The sequence below is a fragment of the Argopecten irradians genome, chromosome 3 (genome assembly GCF_041381155.1).
Source record: "Argopecten irradians isolate NY chromosome 3, Ai_NY, whole genome shotgun sequence".
NCBI lineage: Eukaryota > Metazoa > Mollusca > Bivalvia > Pectinida > Pectinidae > Argopecten > Argopecten irradians.
Window position 1 is genome coordinate 54,489,599 of NC_091136.1, and position 21,455 is coordinate 54,511,053.

Sequence of the window (21,455 nt, forward strand, 5' to 3'; positions counted from 1 at the left end):
TATTAGATCGTTCTATTGGGACTTACACACATTAGATCGTTATATCGGGACTACTTACACACATTAGATCGTTATATCGGGACTACTTTCACACATTAGATCGTTATATCGGGACTACTTACATAAGATCGTTATATTGGGACTACTTACACACATTAGATCGTTATATCGGGACTACTTTCACACATTAGATCGTTATATTGGGACTACTTACACACATTAGATCGTTATATTGGGACTGGTTACTAATATTAGATCGTTATGCCGGGACTGGTTACACTTATTATATCGGGGCTGGTTATACACATTAGATCGTTATATCGAGATTGGTCAACACATCAGAACGTTATATCGGGACTAGTCAACACATCAGAATGTTATATCGGGACTGGTTACACAGATTAGATCGTTATATCGGGACTGATTACACACATTAGATCGTTATATCAGGACTGGTTAAAAAAATTTTATCGTTATATTGGAACTACTTACACACACTAGATCGTTATATCGGGACTACTTACACACATTACATCGTTATATCGGGACTGATTACATATATTATATCCGGACTGGTTACACATCAATAGATCGTTATACCGGGACTGGTTTCACACATTAGATCGTTATATCGGGACTACTTACACATATTAGATCGTTATATCGGGACTGGTTACACACGTTTTATCCGGTCTGGTTACACATCAATAGATCGTTATACCGGGACTGGTTTCACACATTAGATCCTTATATCGGGACTACTTACACATATTAGATCGTTATATCGGGACTGGTTACACACGTTTTATCCGGTCTGGTTACACATCAATAGATCGTTATACCGGGACTGGTTTCACACATTAGATGGTCATATAGAGACTGATTATACATTGTATATGGGTTACATACAGTACATGAGATTTCAATATTGGAATTGGCCATATATACGTTCGTCAATTTCATTATACATAAACATAGAAATTACTTTTAAAGGAATATTTCTGTCTTCAGTACAGAGGCGCAAAATAGGTTATAATATCTTACACCTCTGACAAAACTGTAAAGAACTCTAGGTAAAAATTAACAATGTACATACTTTCTCACATTACCGAAACCTTAAAGTCACATTAGCATTACATTTTCCAGTATTTCTTTCTTCTTGAACCCTTTGTATGATGTTGACAGTGTCAGGTGTTTAATTCCTTTGAAATCTTTGATTGTGCAGCAATAAACAGTTCCATCACCAGATATTCCACATATTTTTAAGCCAATACTTGTTTTTTCAGGAAAGTAAAAATAAGAACCACTTAATCTATATTCTGACATATATACAATTTATTACAGTTTACAATGTCATAATTTTACAGTATCCATAGCACTTAAAATCAATGTTTCGTGAACAAATCGTTTTTATTAGGTAGCAAGCCATCCCATCAGATAGGGTGTTCTATCTCCAGCCAACAGTTCAGTAATTAACAACACAAGACGTTGTCTGAGACAAACCTAAGGCAGGGATACTAGAGGTCCCCACAACCTTCATGTGGAATTATAATTGGTTTTATCTAAGCTAAGGTTTATCGAAACGTTTACATGGCTTACAGGGGTTTAATAGGAATACAAAATACTTTGTATCATCTATATTTTAGAATTGCATTAACAAATCTGTATGGATTTCCATTTCAGTTTGAGTTGTAATAACCTGCCTTACAAGAGAAGCTTGTTGGCCTTGCTGAGTGTTTACATGCGGCCGACCTTGCCCAGTCTACTGTCAGTTTTCGGGTTAGCCGTTATCGTTTGTACACCTACTATAGCAGCATTAATCTTAGTCTGCAGATCTCTCAAGTCCTTTATATGTAACAAACGCACAATTTTGGCAGCTTCATTGATGATGTAATCTACAACAAAATGCATTTGATTAATGTACAGTTTTGTATTTATTTTATGCTGACTCCACAGATATGATACAATAAAGTTTCAAAATCGTTAAGATATATATTGATACATGTATGTGTACCATTTTTCCAAGCAGACTTTCCAAATGACATCTAACATGTTGAATTTTCGTTGAACAGTATGCTTATTTTTACAAATGACTGAGTTGTCTTTACAAATGACTGTCACTAAGTTAGCCAAGTGGATAACATGTCTCAATCTTATTGTAAGTTCTCGGTTACTCAATTACAGCTTCCACTAAAAGGCCAATTGTCAGATACATACACTTATCACTACAGGTAGATTTTCTCTGGGAATAGTAACATTTGATCCCTTCTATAGCTGTGAATACTACATAATTTCATCCTTTATTTTGTAAAATACACATTAAAAAAAAACAATAATCTCATACACAAATGAAAAAACCTTAAAAACCAAATAACCTCCTATCATTATAACAAGAGATCCCAGAGGGATCTTGGCGCCCACCAAAGAATGATCTATATCTGACAAAGGAAAGATGTATCTTTTATCTACTTTTTAAACTTTTTCAAACATACTACATATCAAATTTAAGACAGATCGCTTCAGTACCTTTTGAGAAATAGCGGTAACAAACTTCAACTATCAAAATCCAAGATGACTCCTTGGCGGCCATCTTGTTGATCAATTGGTCACAAATCACAATATGCACAACTAGGGCCCTAGGGGAACCTACATGTAAAATTTGAGAAAGATCCATTCAATACTTTCTGAGAAATAGCGATAACAAACTTTGAATATAAAAATCCAAGATGGCTGCCTGGCAGCAATTTTATTGACCGATCGGTCCCAAATCACAATATGCAGAACTAGGGCCCTAGGGGAACCTACATATGAATTTTGAGACAGATCCCTTCAGTACTTTCTGAGAAATAGTGATAACAAACTTTGACTATCAAAATCCAAGATGGCGGCCTGGCGGCCATCTTGTTCACCGATTGGTCCAAAAATGCAATATGCACAACAAGGGCCCTAGGGGAACCAACATATTAGATTTGAGAAAGATCCCTTCAGCACTTTTTGAGAAATAGGGATATCAAACCTTAACTATCAAAATCCGATCAGCCTCAAAATCTGTATGGCACAAATAGGGACCAAGGGTACCCTCCATGTGAAGTTTGAACAAAATCCCTTCAATAGTTCACAAGAAATATTGATAACAAACTTCAACTGCCAAAATCAAAGATGGCTGCCTGGTGGCCATCTTGTTTTTCCAATCAGCCTAAAAATTTGTATGGCACAACTAGGGACCAATGGGATCCTCCATGTGAAGTTTGAACAAAATCCTTCTCCATGTGAAGTTTGAACAAAATCCCTTCAGTAGTTCTCAAGAAATATCGATAACAAACTTCAACTGCCAAAATAAAAGATGGCTGCCTGGCGGCCATCTTGTTTTTCCGATCAGCCTCAAAATCTGTATGGCACAAATATGGACCAAGGGGACCCTCCATGTGAAGTTTGAACAAAATCCCTGCAGCAGTTTTTCATCCTCGGTAACCCAGGCGATATATACACTAACGTTAATATCCCCTGGGAGCAATCGCGACCTTCATCTCGAACTCCTGAATAATTAATGAGGCGTTTTCATTGGTTCGGTCACGCACACCCATCGCATAATTTGACCAATCACATTAGACTTAACAAAACCGAATAGGTAGTCTAGAAATAAAGATGGCGTCGCCCTTTCAGTTTTCGAGTGTATTGGAACGATTTGCCATTCCGGTACTAAAAGAATTTCAAAAGAAAAGTTTTGAGGCTTTATTGGAAGGAAAAGATGTTTATCTGTCGGTGAAGACAGGTGGGGGTAAGAGTCTGTGCTATCAGGCCTTTCAACAATTATGGACAGAAAAGAATGACGGAGATTCAAATTGTGCAGTGTTGGTTATTTCACCACTTGTTTCAATAATGAAAGAACAGAGCGACTTTTTAGAATCTCGAGGCTTTCGGGCCACTTACATTGGGAAGGACTCGTCGGAAGATAATGACATTTCACAAAGTTGCCACAGAAGCGGCATGTCTTCATGGGCGCAGCCATTTATATCCATAAATATTTTCCCTCCAAGCCTGAAGAGTTCTCATTTTGAAAAAGTTATGTTGATTGGTTTCTATTTATAGAATGACGTTATTGAACGAAGCTATGAGATCGAGTACGCCCACGGGTTCATAAGTGTAGCGTAGTGTAGTGCGATCACCCGTGGGTCTCCGACGATGCAGTTTTTAAGAAATAGTGATAACAAGCATTGTTTACGGACAGACGATGGACGGCGGACCACGGACGATGGACCACGGACGACGGACCACGGACACAGGGCGATTTGAATAGTCCACCATCTGATGATGGTGGGCTAAAAATACACCTTACCTCCTGTTTCAAATCCTAGTTCTGTTTTGTCTAACGGCACTTGTACTCCCTGTAAATTACATCCAATCATGAATAAACAATGGTAATACCTCACAACAACCACATATACAGTTAGCAGTTTTTTATGATTGAATGATGACCTTCCATCAAATTATTTTGTGTTTTCTACAATTTGACAGCTTGAACAGCAATCTCCTGATTTCCCAAGTCAAAAAGCACTGACTTAAGTCATCTTACGTAAGTTTGTTTTGAGGAATTGCAACCAGACCCATTGTTACCCTCAATATCTATTGTTTCATTGATATAAAATCCATTGCTACCTTTGGTTGTGATGATGTCTTTTCTATAGCCTCCTTTGACAGTCTGTCTTTCACCAGTAAACATATGGCCTGGAAATAGTCACATCTTCATGAGTAACAACATTTAAACATAAATCGAGCTTGAAAAAGGAATCATTCTAAGTACAATCAAATCCATAGAATTGGTGAGACAATTAAATATCTTTGTACTATCTGAGGATTTGAACTCATAAACCACTTCAACCTAAGTAACAGATTATAATGTGATTAAACATTCAAGTGCATTTGTTAAAACAACAATTAAAGGGGGTTATTGTAAAACATTCTAAAGATGTGCTATTTACCTTTAACTGTTCTAAATGGTCAGTATGTGGGGGTACTTTAAGAATCATAGAAAGGGAGGCAACTCCTGCTTTAAAATCGGCATCATTGACTGAAATATAGAAATGATATAAGGTCATTGATAACTCACAATCACATTAAAACAGGTTTAAAAAGGTATTGCCAAAATTATCTCAGTCAGATGTATGTTGCCTGTAGTTAAAAAATAACTCCCCTATATAATATACCCCATTTCTATTTCTGAACCAATTTCATTATGTATTATCATTATGTATACAAGGAAGAGCTGTTATAATAGGTCATGAAGTTATTAGGACAACAACACGGCAGGAAGTCCTACAGTACTTTGTACCGACTGTTTAACAGTACATTGATACACTGTAGTGAACTTTAAAGCAATGCTGTACTGACATTATCCCAGATATCATGAAAACTAAAAGTACATACATTTTAGATTCATATAAACTACCTTTTGTATATGTATTATGTAAGTTTTTTTAATATAATTTCCTATTAACTTAAAGGAATGGAAACATATTTTACTGAAATCAAACAAAAGGATTGGACACACGAGTCATTAAGTCCTCAACTTAATACATAATAATATAATATGGAGACATTACATGTGCAAACAAAATATGATATAAAGGGATGTTTTTTATTTATATAAAGAAAGAATAGGGTGTTTACTTAAACACATAATACAATAACAAATATAAAAAAGTATACTTTTACAAAACACTTTCAGATTGATGGGCAGATCCAAGGCATTTACATTCTAAAGATGCTCCACCGATGTTAAATGGTATTATTTCTCTATCAAAAACAGGAACAGACAATTTCGTATTTTTCTTCAGTTACAAAAGTTACTTACTTTACACTACCATTGCCACCTTTGAAAAGTTTGAGCTTCTAATTTTACTTCAAGATAAAAAGATCAAAAATAATTAATTGCATCCTGAAAAAATTCTGTGGCACTGTCTTATATGGAATGCAGTACTGATTGTGACTGCACTGAAAGCAAAATAAATTATTTTAAATTATTTTTTTGTGTTAATTAGACATATATATACAAGATAAAACACCAATTATTGTTCAAATGATGGGTATCATTTTATGCTTTGTCGGCGGTGGAGCAACTTTAAGCAATTCAGAGATTCTGATCATTCTGTTGGGAAGTAAAAGGAAATCATTGTATAATAGGAAGTGATAGCATGATAAAGACAAAACACACATGTATCAACCCTTTTGTCTAGAAGTAGGAAATATTAATTTAAAGATAAACATTTACCATTTGTAATAGGAGAGTTAACAAATTTTGACTTTATATAGATCTAACTTACTAATTATAAGGATGAGCTTATTGCAGGATACTCAAATAGGTCATAGACACGAGTCCACTTACAACAGAAAACGAGTCCATATATAAAGTATATTATGAGTTTGTATACAATTGTGTCCAAGGGATAATTGAATATGTCATAGACATCACGAGTTCTCTCACAAAAGTAAATTAGTCTATATGTAACTTGTCATATGAATTTGTAGAAAGTTGTACATGTGTCCAATGGATACTCACAGTCTAGATTGTCAAGTGGATTGGTAGAGCCAGCAGGGGCAGCGGCCTTGACCTTCACACTGTCTGGTGTAACAGTTTTATACTGATCAACTGTGGAACAAAACAGTTACTTAGACAATCAAAATTAATTCTCATTCACATGAATTTCACCTTAATGAAAAAAGATAGCTAAGTAAATATAAGAACTAGCATAACATATATAATAGTTTTTAGATAAGCGATGTGATATTTTCCATTTTGTTTTTGTTACTGTTATCTGTTGATTAATAGAATGTATATTCAATCTTTTCTTTTTTTAAATTTTGCATCAAAGTTAAGTAATTTTGTTCACTCTATTGCTAATTCAACGGATACAGAACTGCAAACTTAGAAATCATGATCATTCAAATGTGAAACAATCGGATCTCTGGGTTAATGTAAGCTCTAGAATAAAGCAAAGCAAACAATTGATCATTTTACATGTATATGTTAGCTAGCATTAATATTAATGATAACTGATTGCTTTAATAATTTATTGAATTAATTGACAATGTTAACACATTTTTTTTAAAAGTAATATTTTGTTAGCTATATAGTGATACTTCCAAATCTAGCATATATTGTATCTATATGTCAGTGTATAATGGAACCACAAATAAATGATTTTACTCATAAACCCAATTTCATTGTACATTGTAAATAGAGGTTACACAATGAGTGGTTGTTGAATATTGAATTTATTCCACACGAGCGAGTTATTTTTTAAAAGTTACAAAAGACACGAGCTTTAGCCAGTGTCTTTTGTAACTTGTAAAAAATAACTTACGAGTGTGGAATAAATTCCATATTCAACAACCACGAGTAGTGTGACCTGTTTCTACCACAATCATATTCTGTTTTAGCCGATAGAAATACGGCAGGGATACGATATCGTGTATTTATCGAAATATGCAAATAAGGTGTAGTAATATTTTCATCAGCAAAAAGACAATAATAAGTATTCAAAAGTCATCATGACGTGACACTGAGCACTGAGAAATAAGTAGTTCGGTCAAAGTTCACTGTGTCAGCCAATCAGAATGAGTACAGATTTTATACCATGTGTGGTTTAAACAAATTGTTAATCAACAGCTGCATCATTTATTCAATGTCCTGAGAGTTGAATAACACCGCCTATTGTGGTAGAATGTAAAATGTGTAATTTACTACTTACCAGAATCTCCATAATCCAGACGTACTGCATAGCCTAACAACCAGTCAATCAATACAGTTCTTTCTGCTAGCTGATAGGGGCAGCCTAGTTCTTCTAGATACTGAAACATCCACAGAAGTCAGAAACATAGTGTTTTATAAAATGTACATGAATAAAAATGAAGACTTACATATCTGTGTAGAAAAAATAAAAGATGATTACATGTTCATGTACAGTTGGTAGTAGACTAAAGTTTACACATTGTGCACACAGTGTGAACTACGAATGGACACGGAGTGCACGAGGTTTAGACTACAGGTAGACACGGAGTGCACGAGGTTTAGACTACAGGTAGACACCGAGACTAGTGCACAAGATTTAGACTACAGGTAGACACGGAGTGCACTACGTGTGAACAGGGTGTCCACTACAGGTGGACATCGTGTCTAGGTAAAATGTCCACTACATCCAGACCACAAACAGACTAGATGATTTGCCACAGAGATATGAGAAAATATGTATTTATTCTGCAGTCTACATGGACTTTGACAGATAGAAATATCTATTGCGATCAGAAAAATAATATTTATTGCAACATAAAAATTGCCGTTAATTACTGGAAATCATTTGTACTGTAATTTTTATTTGAATATGTACATATGAAGTAAAATGTATCAATATATATTATCATACAATTTAATTTATAAATAATGATGTTTATTAGAAGTTATAAAAGCAAATTAACTGCGTTGCAAATTAACTGCGTATGGTAAACCACGTTCTGGTTATGTCTCATCAATGGATAGTTCAAGTCCGCATTTTCCCAGTAAAAACTATTTTTCTTAGCTAGTGATATGTAGTTTAAAGATGAAATTCTTTTTCGAACGCATAAAGTGATGAACCTTGCATGAAGTTAGATGTTCAGTGTAAGCAAATTGTCGCCAAAGAAATATTTTGATTAAAAATAATATATTGATGGGCTTAACAAAAGCAAGGACATATAAACATAAACAAATTAAATTCTTCTTAAAATGTTTAACTATGTATGTATGGAATATAGTTATCTAAACGGCAAGGTGCTCGAAATAGTTTTAATCCTGTCAAATGTATAATATGTATACATTTGCTACATGGAACCTGGCGCGTTGCAAAGCATTGGAAAGATGAGAAATCGTCCATAGACGTTAAAAATCGGCATTAGAAACATTTTATTGTGTCAACCGATTGAGGAACCTGTAAGAACTGGCATAAGAAAGCAAAAATTTAGCATCGGGCATGTGGCTGCTCGTGAGCATCAACACTGTTCAAAGGACCGATCGCTAAAATGTAGGTCACATGCCTGATAACAAATCAAACAGACAGAATCAAAATAAATCCAACTTCTACCCATTTAAACTGTAGATTCATAGTTGTTGATTAGATTCTGAATTTGTCACAATTATTTTAATTCTAGAAACGAACCTTGATGATTTGACAATATCCTATTCTGACATTCTTTTACAAACCGCGTGAGTTACGTGATAACAATGTATGATCAATACCGTAGTATATTGTACACTTAAAATTTGCCTGCTCGAAAGGTAGACCCTAGGCTAGGACTGCAGTTGCCATATGGTCACTTGGACTTCATACTGTTCCATCAACCACACTGGTATGATAATCTAAATTACCTAACATTGGCCAGAGTGGGGGCAGGGGCCTTCTTTGGGCACCCTTCAATAAGTTCAGCCAAGTGTATCACAGACTAACAACACCTGTATACATGTAGTACCTTATCCCAACCCCAGGAGGTCCATTTATAGCATGCTGTACTTAGGCTACAGCCTCTCTACAAACATACATTGCACTCATCACACAAATATGTACAGTTATACAACAATGCTAGTCAATAGGGATATGTGTTTTAACTGGTAGTGCATTTTAATTTATTTGATAATGAAGCTTTATATATTAAAATTAAAAATAATCTAAATACCAAGTGTATAATTAACTAAAACATTTATTTCAAGATTATTGAAATATCATATTTCATCCAATATCTTTTTTCATTAATTTCATTTTTTCTACACTGGCTTTTTACATATATCAGAAACCTGATTACCATGACTATGTATATAAAATACCATATTACAATGTTTAATAAGTACCTAATCTAAATTAATTTTGATTATAATATATACATGTATTATTGGTAAATTCAAGGTTGTGACAGACATGCTTGATTTATGCATTGTACAGCTCCCATCAGCTCCACTTCACGGCTGCCAGTCATGACAATAATTGAGATGTATTCAGCATCATTTACTATATGTTTTGCCAGCTAGTTCTTACCTCATCCCAATCTACACCCTTCCCGCCCCCGGGAAACGGCGTACATGTTTACCCAGGCTCTGCAACAAGCATGTACATGTATCTAATAGGAATGGTACTTGTGTGTTTCAAACTCATGAACCTATATGATTTTTAAACTGTAAAGTAGATTTGTTTGTCTTAAAGGATTTGCGCAGTCAAAAATGATAATTTCAGTTTATGCTGGAAATGGCTTTATTAGACCATGTAGAAATCTCTCCGTGCTGCGCGCGACCGGAATAACCTGTAAACCGCCGATATCAAGGTCAAATTTTCTGACCACCCGATTATGCATATTTTCTAGCTCTAAACCGTGTGACGTCACAATAGTCCGTGGCTTATAGCTGTACTATAACTGATGTTCTATCACTTACATCGACGGTCACAGGAAAAGCCGATCAAAGATTTTTTATGATTACTTTTGAGTGAAGTTAATCGTACAATAACTTTGGCTCGAATATAAATAACTAAAAGAGTGAAATTTGATGTTTCAAATACACTAATTTATGCTCTAATAGCAGGTATCTTCGTGTAATTATGAAAGAAAATCCACACAGAAATAAAAGTTTCAGATTTTTTGTCGAGGAGTTCAGCAACGAATAAGCTTAAATTAGATAATATTTTCCTGTATGCTGTATCTTTGATACAATGTTAATTGCAAAGTTTGTGACTGTAAAATGAAATTTTACGTAACAATTTAAGAAATCCTTGATTAAAGCAGAAATATATATGTTTCTGATTAAAGCATCAATGATATGATGCTTGACATACGTACACATCGATGATTGATCATTACAAACATAGTGTTGTGTGTTGCTAACCGAATAAATCGAGATACATTTATTACAATACCGTAAAACGTTTCAACATGTGGTAGAAAGAATTTACTTTTGATATTATAAAAGATCAAATAATTGAGATATTAAGCAAAACGAACTATTTTTCAGACCGTGCGGTCGCTTTCAATTTTTAATCGATATACGAGTAGATACACCGATATTATAGATATATAATTAGCCATGCCTTTGGTTTGATGGTTATGTAATACCTTGACCAGGATGTTGTTTACCTGTACACAACGCCATTCATCGAACTCACCTGTAATTACCTGGCCGCTGGCAATTTGCTATTAAGTGGACTTTATCGGGTATTTGCTATTGTCTAACTGTCAATCAGGTTAGGACCTCCGTTAATTGGATTGTGATTTGAACTAGAACACTGACACGTCAGAAAGGGCCCCGCTATGTGTCTGACGTGCTTAAGTGGAAAAGTAGTATTTTGACAACGAATTCTTCCGTGTTAGCTATATGTTGCTAATAAATAATTAATGTCAACATTAATTGGGAAACCGATGATGGTACATTATTATAATTCTTTGGAAAAAGTCTTTCAAGTATTTAACATGAATCCTGATTCCAAGCTAACATTACATTAAGAGCATACAATTAACTCAAATACCCCTTTTAAACAAGGTAAACCTCATAGTTTGCTGAAGAAAAACATAACAAATGTGAAAGGAAGGGAATAAAGGTCTTGCTCAAATATTTTAATCATGTAAAAGTTTTTTTTTCCATAAGAGTTGTATCTGCAAATAAACTCTGTGGAATGGTATATCTTTTCTTTGTCTCTGGAAAAACTTATTTTATTTATTATGTCATAACAAATTGTTAATAAGTCCAAAAATGGAAAATGTGTCCACAACCTTTGATGCAGTGACCCCATGATCTTACCTTTGGTCAGTCAAAACTTTGGCGAGTTGACTTCTTGTTTAATTCTGAGCAACTCTGCTTCATTATAAATGTTGTAGCAAAATGTTCATGAGAAAATAATTTTTTTAAATTTGACCTTGACCTTTGACTTAGTAACCTTGGCCCATGACCTTACCTTTGGACAGTCAACTCCTTGTTTAATTCTGAACAACTTTGCATCATAATGTTATAACAAAATGTTTATCAGTTAAGAGCAACAACATTGTGATTTTTTTAAATGTTAAAATCCAAGATGGCCGATTTTTTAATTTAATTTCAGCCTGAAAAATTACAAAGCAGATCTAGGATGGATGGGGAATCATCATGTAAAATATGGGCAAAATACTCCACTCCCTTCCATCATTAATGTGCAAAAGAAAAAAAACGGACAGACGGACGGACGGACAGACAGACAGACAGACAGACGGACGGACGGACAACCTGATTACTATAGGGCACCCGCATCTCGATGCGGGGCCCTAATTATGGAAACCCCGTACATCTATATTCTAGGTTTTTTATTGTCACCTCCATTTTTAAAATGAAGATGTAAAAGCAAATGGAAGTAAAATATACCTGATCATACCTAGGAATATATATTACAAACACATATATATATGTCGTACACAGGTAAAACAAAAATGGACTTATTCAGAAACAAAAATGGACTTATTCAGAAACAAAAGTGGTTCTAAGAACTATTTCAACTAAAGGTTTAACCTTAAAAATTATTCTAGTCTAGTACTGTAATTACGGAATCGTGGCATATACCAATCTTCCGTAATTTCTAAGGTATTAGTAAAAATTCTAAGCATGTATTTTCACCGTTTCGAATCTAAATGTACATGTATAGTCATACAAGAAGGTTACAACATTATCACACTAAATATGCTTATCACTTAGTATATTTTTAAAAAGGTACAAGATATTATATCTTTTTATAATGCCTGTATACAAGTAATTTCAATTTTCATTTGAACACTATATGTGGTTACTTTTTGGATTATATGATAAATGTTCATATATCATACTATTAAATCACGGCATGATATACAAAACGGTCGACAATGAATATACTATTTTAAGGATTTAGTATAATTTTGAAATAATGAATTTAAATCTACACTTAAACTGATTTAGGAACATATATCAGAAATACCATTGATGTATTTCTGCTTTTTAGTTAACGTTAGGGATAAAGTTTCAAAGGCAACAATATAGATATACATATTATTTTCGGTATAAGTTCGGTACTGTTACTCCAATATCACATAACTGATAACCACATTTTATTTTTACTCAAAAACTGTGCCGTGTTTGCATCGTTATAGCAGAAGTTTGAAATAAAAACACGGATTCTAGATATATTCATGCTAAATTTCGGGATTTTTATTCGTAAAAAGATAGTGTTACATTATACTGTTTATTACACTGAAATTTACATCCAATGCTATCTAAATCTAAGTCCATACTGATCTGAACATCTTTTTGATATCGCTATCAAATTAGACTGATTATCTAATCTAAAGTTAGATATATGGTTGTCTGAATTTTTTAAGTGTCGTAAATGGAATGTTTTGAAACTGAAAATATCTACATCATAAAGCTAGAATAACCATTTACTCGAAAAACTCAAATTGTAGATCTAACGTATACGTATATGTGCTATATACATGTATGTACTAGGCTTACCTTGTGTAGCCGCGGACTACTCTGACATCACAAGACCACGTGACCACCTAGCTCATTATTTCTGAACCGTAGTCGACGCTACCCGTAAATCACGACCAAAACCAACCGATAGCACTAAACGCTAGGCGATTCGTTGTGTGGGACTTAATTTTTCATTAATCCAAAGCAATATCCTGACGTATTATCAAAAAAAAAATTTTGGCTGCACAAATTCTTTAATAAGTACCTAATCTAAATTAATTTTGATTATAATATATACATGTATTATTTGTTTGTCTTAACAAACTTCCAAAGTAACAATTCTAAACACAGAAGGCAACGATTCTGCCCTCTCGATGGTCAACTTGAGGCACCTGTATAGCTGGATACTGTAGTTTACCTGTATGCTTGACAAGTTATAATTATTGGACCACGTTATATAAACTGTACATTAAATTGTAGATGTTGTAATTAAAAAAAAATAAACACTTGAAAATTATAATTATGTATTATTTCAAATTGAAGAACTTATTCTTCCCCGATCCCTAACTGTAACACATTACCTTGTCTGTCTAGGTCTCAATGTACCTGGACACGATGTCCACCTGTAGTGGACACCGTGTTCACAAGTAGTGCACTCAGTGTCTACCTGTAGTCTTAATCTTGTGCACTCCGTGTCTACCTGTAGTCTAAACCTCGTGCACTCCATGTCTACCTGTAGTCTAAACGTAGTGCACTCCGTGTGCACAAGGGTGTAACCTTTAGTCCAATTGTATGGCCCAAGTACATTTTTTTTTATATGCCATTTCCATTTCCCCCCCCCCCCCCCAAACAAGATATATTGACAAGTATATGTGCAAGAAACTACAAAGAATATGTATAGTGATTGATTATGGTTACTGATAATCATCGCAAAACACCCTATACAATGTTACATGTAAATTAAGGATAAAACTTTACACTTTGGAGAGCCTTTGTCCAGTCGCCACCATTGATGTTCCTCAGTGCTGTTCTGTTCTCTATCTTATAATGACGAACTTTCTGATCTTCTAGCCACAGTATTAGGTTCCTAAACTCATTCTCATCTGGAAGAGAAAATAAAAGGTAATTTTACAAAGCATATAAATTTGATGTTATAAACATCACCACATAATGGAAGCTTAACCCTTTCTATACACTCTGCCTTCTGACAGTATTAGACAAATACACTAGGCCCTACCTCAGTACCTGACTACTGTACTGAGTAACGCATCTCGTCGGCTCAAGAAAATTAATGTTTTAAAGGAGACTAAATAAACGTTTAACTTACTATCGTGGTCGAACGTGTCTGCCTGTTGATACTCTAATGCACAAAGTTTCCGTCTGAACATAGTCTGACAACGGCGAGTAAGAACTCATGCAGATTATTTCGCCGATGCTGCGTTTCACGTTTTCTGAAAGTAGGAAGTCAAAGGGAGATTACTCTAATTAAACAATGGCATAAAGGGCCTGTATCGCTCACTTACAGGGGTACAATGATTTCAGCGACAAAACGTTACAATTTGTAGGTGTAGGTAAATAAAACTTCCAGATGTGACGGGGAAATATCATTAAGTTCGAAAAAATAGTATCAAACAAGAAATCTAACGTCAAAGAACTAAGCTGCTAAAATACATGCAACTTCGCTTGCCAATATTCAGGCAGAGTTATCGTACAGATTTACCCTTGGCTAGCGAAGTTGAATGTACATATAGCTCTACCGTAAATGGGATTACTGTTTCGGGGTCTTTATTTTGATATTGTTTTACAAAGTTATATGCGACATAAATGGGCAAAAATTTTGACATGTTATTTATTCTTATGTAATCTATTGAAAACCATACCATTTGAGAAATTCAGCTGTGAAAATTATTCAAAACATGATGCATTTTAAACATATCTTACAATACCGAATTTAAACAATGCAAACGTTCTTGTTTTCATACCTTATGCCTAACTAATAACAGTTAAAATGTGAAATGAAATGGTAGACCACAACTTGGCTTCGTGTTTTGACCTAGTCCGCTAAACTTGTCTATATTGTTAGTTATTTTTTTTGTGTAATATGTATGTGTTAGGCAAAAATGACAAATAATATAAGCAGGTTAAGGACTAGTTTTGACCGTATGTACACATTGTATCGCATTTTAGATGGAAATATATAGATTTTTGGCAGTACTGTCAAAATTCATTTTGAGCAATTATTTGTACTTGTAAAGTTAAAATTTATGCATTGTAAGTATTGCAATTCTCAAACTGTTGGCAACTTTTGATAGTAAATAAGGTAAAAAAACTTTTCTTGATTCTTGAGTATGATAGAAAATTAACTTTAATATTAGAGAAGTTTTCATAATCAGTAGCTTTGTATTAACTAATTCTTTACTGATATTGAAAAGACAAAGTCTAATGAAGTGGCCACTGCAACCATGGTGGACACTCATGTACTGTCCCCATGAATCCTTGTTTACCAATTTTCGTTGATAATGGAATATTTCTTATTATTATGATTATTTCTTTGGATTTCCATACCTCTTCAAAATAAAGATCATGGCTTTAGGGGTTACACCAAACTTCTTGGATTTCTAGGGGGGGGATTCAAACCCCTTTTTCACATGATCTATAGCTAGACTGCACTTAGCTACGTTATATTATCAACTTGGCTTATAAGCAATATTTCAACACATTTTCTCTGGCTTTCTATAGGAAATCTCTGAATACTATAGGACCAATCAACAGATGAGGGTATATTTTACCCGGCTGTCGTTGGCCACGAGAGTGCCCACCGACCATTTTAGAGGTTTTAGGGATCTACATCAAACATCTGTATAGCTCATACACTACGTACATATATAGACTGGCTACCAGTCTCTAGAATATTAAACAAATCACTAAAAATTGGCTTGATTATTTTTGTCTCTACTACATGCCTGATTCTAAGTTTTAAACTAGGGGGAGATAATCTAGTAAAGAACTCTGCTGAGAAAGTCTTATCAGCAACTTAGGGTCTGGTGGCCAGTCTACGCACATATAATACGACCCTTTATACACTATGCAGAGTATAATTTTTCACCGAAATAATCTTGACCACTAATCTTGTGTGTGTGTGTGGGGGGGGGGGGGTTACTCATATAAAGCCTGTCAACTGCAATGCGGGAGAAAGCGCGTGAGCGAAACTTTCAACAGCTTAACTCATGAGTTAGAGGTATACATGTAGTGATTAATCTAAAAAACCATTGCCGTCCTAACGGATATGGCGATAAGAGTTAACAATATAATCTAACGAGCAGTAGTTAATATAGCTCGAGGCTCGAAGGAACGCTTCATATCGAGATCAATCTTCTACGCAAAACTTAATTTATAGTCATTGAACTTTCCATTTGACAAACTCATGGTACTGTATATATAGCTATTAGTAATGAATAAGCCTATTGATTGAAGGTGTGAATTCTAATCACCATTCAATTATAATTTAATTAACTAAAATAAAATTCTATAAATAAAAACAATAAATAAGAAAAAATATGATAAATGAACGCATAGACCTTCAATGGAAATGTTTACGCTTGAAATGAAAGACAAAAAAACTCTACTCAACTATCAAACTGTTGAGTTTTATAATCCCATTGTACATGGACTCCTGGCCCCGGAGTGAGAGGAGGGAGGTATGGGTGCCTTTGTGACGAACCACAGATTTTGACAGCTTCAATGGGTTGATATATACATACATTAACCCGTTAATAAGCCAGACACCCAGCTGAGCACACATCAGAACTTCCGATTCTAAACACAACTCTGACCCTAGTTTTGGTGAAAATGTGCCAGGCATACGCGTGTTGCTCATCTACCGCGCAGCCAATCAGTGTGGCAGCCTCGGGAGACTTCGAGTTAGGGGGGAGTCCGCGCGAGCTAAGCAGATTACCACTAATATCCTCTATTTATAGATTAGAACCAGCTCTTCGCTCATGGATTAACACCGAACCCACGCTATTGGAACATCGAAACTTATAAAACTAGACAATGGAGCCCGGGAATTTACTTCTAAATTTACTGTTACTATTTCTGTGTAATTTTGGATCTGTTACCAAAGCCGTTCCTATTAAGTTTTTGTTTCCGTTTGGAGAACAACGTGGGGATAAGTTCCTGGATGCCGGGGACGACTTAAGTTCGGATGAAGTACCTCTTACTGTACCGATTGTGTTCTACGACAAAACCTATTATAGTATATACGTAAGTATTGCAATTATTCTCTATGGGTATATTCGCCTATTTAATATCTCTATAGTGGTCTACATGTACAGCCCGTCCCAGCATCATCTTCACGATAAGCAGTCAGCATCAGTACCATCTCCAGCCTACAAACACAAACAATCTCCGACACTCGGGGCTCGTGTCGGGGTGTTAACATGTACATGTACATTTGTTCATTATGTATATTTTGTATATGATTCAATTTACACCCCAAATTTCCCTATATACGTCACGTAGTATCAGATTTGTATTATACATGGACATTCCACAGGCTTAGTCGGTAGATAACTGGTCAGGAATGAGGTGATCTTCAATGTAAATACAAGTCACCATGATCGTCCTATAAATAGTTGTGTATGTAAAGGATTCACGAAACACGACACCATTCTCATTTGTAATTGGACGGCGATGATGTGGAAATTAGAGAGGTATATAATGTAGTGTAAGATTTCAGATGATAGTCCATTGCCTTCGTTTACATTTCAAGTGGTATCGCAATTAAAATAGTGTTTAGAATGATTTCAGACGGTAGAATAGATAATTGATTTCTGCCTGAAAAAAACTATGTCAGTGTCTCTATACACCCAATGTTACTCTACTGGTCTCCCTAGACACCCCGTCGACTCTACTATCTCCCTAGACACCCGTAGACTCTACTGTCTCCATATACACCCCGTAGACTCTACTATCTCCCTAGACACCCCTAAGACGCTATACTGTCTCCCTAGACACCCCGTATTACTCTTCTGTCACTCAAGTCACCCTGTAGTACTCTTCTGTTTCTCAAGACACTCTATGGTACCCTACTGTTTCCCAAGATACCCCATGGTACTCTACTGTCTCCCTAGATACCCCATGGTACTCTGCTGTCTCCCTAGACACCTCATTGTACTCTATTGTCTCCCTAAACACCCCATGGTACTCTTCTGTCTCTCAAGATACCCAATGGTATTCTACTGTCTCCTTAAACACCCCATTGTACTCTACTGTCTTATTAGACACCCCATGATACTGTCTCTCTATACACCCTATTGTACTCTGCTGTTAGTCTACTGTCTTCGTACACAGTAGATATACTTTTTAGTCCGTTCCACTGATTATCTACCGTCTCCCACAATACCCTTTTAGTCTACGTTCTCACAAAATACCCCGTTAGTCGGTTGTATTACAAGATACGCCCTGTTAGTCAATTACCATTTGTTAGTCTACTTTGTCATTTATCAAATGATACATCTTTTGTCCATTATAATTATCTCCCTTGGTTAGTTAACAGTCTCCCAATATACTTCCACCCTTTTGTCTACTGTCTACCAAGATACCCACATTTGGTCTACGTTCTATCAAAAATACCCTCTTTTAGTTTACTGTCTCCAAAGATACTCCAACCCTTTTGTCTACTGTCTCCCATTGTACCCCAACCCTTTGTTCTGCTGTCTCCAAAGATACTTCCCTTTTGTCTACTGTCTCCTAAGATACTCAAACCCTTTGTTCTGCTGTCTCCCAAGATATCCCAACCCTTTGGGCTACTGTCTCCCAAGATACTCCAACCCTTTTGGCTACTGTCTTCCAAGATATCACAACCCTTTGTTCTGCTGTCTCCAAAGATACTTCCCTTTTGTCTACTGTCTCCTAAGATACTCAAACCCTTTGTTCTGCTGTCTCCCAAGATATCCCAACCCTTTGGGCTACTGTCTCCCAAGATATCCCAACCCTTTGGGCTACTGTCTCCCAAGATACTCCAACCCTTTGGGCTACTGTCTCCCAAGATACTCCAACCCTTTGGGCTACTGTCTTCCAAGATATCACAACCCTTTGGTCTACTGTCTCCCAAGATACTCCAACCCTTTGGTCTACTGTCTCACAAGATATCCCAACCCTTTGGCCTACTGTCCCCAAAGATACTCCAACCCTTTTGTCAACTGTCTCCCAAGATACTCCAACCCTTTGGCCTACTGTCTCCAAAGATACTCCAACCCTTTGTCAACTGTCTCCCAAGATACTCCAACCCTTTTGTCAACTGTCTCCCAAGATACTCCAACCCTTTGGTCTACTGTCTCACAATATATCCCAACCCTTTGACCTACTGTCTCCCAAGATACTCCAACCCTTTTGTCAACTGTCTCCCAAGATACTCCAACCCTTTGGCCTACTGTCTCCAAAGATACTCCAACCCTTTGGTCTACTGTCTCACAAGATACTCCAACCCTTTGCTTGGTCTACTGTCTCACAATATATACCAACCTTTTGGCCTACTGTCTCCCAAGATACTCCAACCCTTTTGTCTACTGTCTCCCAAGATACTCCAACCCTTTTGTCTACTGTCTCCCAAGATACTCCAACCCTTTGGTCTACTGTCTCACAAGATATCCCAACCACTTGGTCTACTGTCTCACAAGATACACACGTCTTCCCTGTTAGTCTTCTGTCTCCCTATCACTCCTGTCATTTTTCGTTTTCTCTTAACCTCCAATTGTTAGTAATTTATCTCTCAAGATACACAATCTTTGTTATAGTCATTTTCTCTGGCTACCCGAAGGACCCAGACATCTATGACTCGCTGACAATGTGTACATATACTTTGAAATATATGTACATGAACTCCGAAGTGTCACTTACAATACCAATTTATAACTATGGTATATACGAGTACATGTACTGTGTTTTAGTAAATGTCATCCCTTTATTGCCATTAAGACCTAAATTTTAACGACTTTTTTGACCTACCTAGTATCACGGAGAGAAGACAAAAAGAGTTCAGTTGTGAACACATGTACGTTGCGCGTAATTAATGAACCAAATCACCTGACTTATATATTGATGATTGTTGTTGTAAATACGTGGGTACTAATGAATTAATTGGAGCCTGGTACAAACAGTGTCAAATCTAGCCCCTCAGCAGCCGTAACAATGTCGGTCTGTTTCTGATCACTTAATGGCAGAGGTCATTGTCCCTCTAGTCTTATACCCACCGTCGTGACAGTGTGGGTACTGTCTGGCTCCACATCAAAGGTTAGGGAACGTTTAACACTAACGGCCTGTACCAGCCATCATTATCAATCACATCCATAACATCATTATATTTGGGTACGTTACACTTGTTCCGACACACATGGCTAGTGTTCTGTGAGGAAGAACTACTCTCGCAACACAAAAACAGAGGATCGCGGGCTTCAAACCGGAAGTGGCTGCTGAGAGGAGGAGGCTGAGACATGACCTCGCAATGCTGTAGCATCATATAGAATTCTAAAGGGACAAATCACCAAAACACTCGTGCGAAACCAGAAGTGATTCTTGGCAACGATAAATGAGTAAACCACGTGTATTCTTATACTAGCTTGATTCATGTAATAGTTATATTAATACAATATGGACGTCAATCAAAGATGTAAACCCCATCTATAGATTGTATCTAAATTTAACAACGATAAGATAGCCGGGCGATATGTGAACCAATGCTAGGTTAAAAAAGTGTGTAAGCACCGTGCATTTCCGTGGATTTTTCCCGTTTTGCTATGAAATATTCGAGCAATTCAGGTCATGTTTGAATGGATTGACGGATGACCTTATGATACATCTGTCCGGTCACTCAAAACATCCTGTTGACGCCGTGGGAACATTAACACTGTAATACTATACGTATGGCCAAATACACCAATAACACACATCCTCATTAGGATTGTGTTTGTTAATCTTC

General features: G+C 35.9%; 2 protein-coding genes across 5 annotated transcripts in view; one reads left to right on the top strand and one right to left on the bottom strand.

Annotated features, from left to right (window-relative positions):
- Positions 1-1,311: 1,311 nt before the first annotated feature.
- LOC138319099 (RNA transcription, translation and transport factor protein-like) lies at positions 1,312-20,877 on the bottom strand. 2 transcript variants are annotated; one of them, XM_069262018.1, is made up of 9 exons: positions 20,731-20,877; positions 14,805-14,928; positions 14,456-14,580; positions 7,749-7,848; positions 6,557-6,646; positions 4,980-5,068; positions 4,657-4,725; positions 4,337-4,385; positions 1,312-1,895 (listed from the first exon to the last, which is right to left on the bottom strand). In XM_069262018.1, exons 2-9 carry the CDS (start codon positions 14,863-14,865, stop codon positions 1,738-1,740), a joined length of 741 nt encoding a protein of 246 aa, XP_069118119.1. In that variant the 5' UTR covers positions 14,866-14,928; positions 20,731-20,877; the 3' UTR covers positions 1,312-1,737. The 2 variants fall into 2 exon arrangements, with proteins under 2 accessions (XP_069118119.1, XP_069118120.1); XM_069262019.1 differs by lacking the exon at positions 20,731-20,877 and adding an exon at positions 20,486-20,510.
- The window catches only part of LOC138319097 (nidogen-like), a 28,278-nt gene continuing 24,171 nt past the window's right edge, over positions 17,349-21,455 (top strand). For all 3 annotated transcript variants that reach the window (XM_069262014.1, XM_069262015.1, XM_069262016.1), the window contains exon 1: positions 17,349-17,740. In XM_069262014.1, coding sequence (XP_069118115.1) covers positions 17,531-17,740 — 210 coding nt within the window. In that variant the 5' untranslated portion in view covers positions 17,349-17,530. The remainder of the gene's footprint in view (positions 17,741-21,455) is intronic.

Bases quoted from the DNA above. Each gene is read 5' to 3' on its own strand.
- LOC138319099 (XM_069262018.1), bottom strand. From the start codon at position 14,865: ATGTTCAGACGGAAACTTTGTGCATTAGAGTATCAACAGGCAGACACG. The intron at 4,726-4,979 runs GTAAATAGCACA...GACTATTTCCAG, and splicing joins ACCATTTAGAACAGTTAAAG to GCCATATGTTTACTGGTGAA. The intron at 1,896-4,336 runs GTAAGGTGTATT...ATTTTGTTGTAG, and splicing joins ACTAGGATTTGAAACAGGAG to ATTACATCATCAATGAAGCT.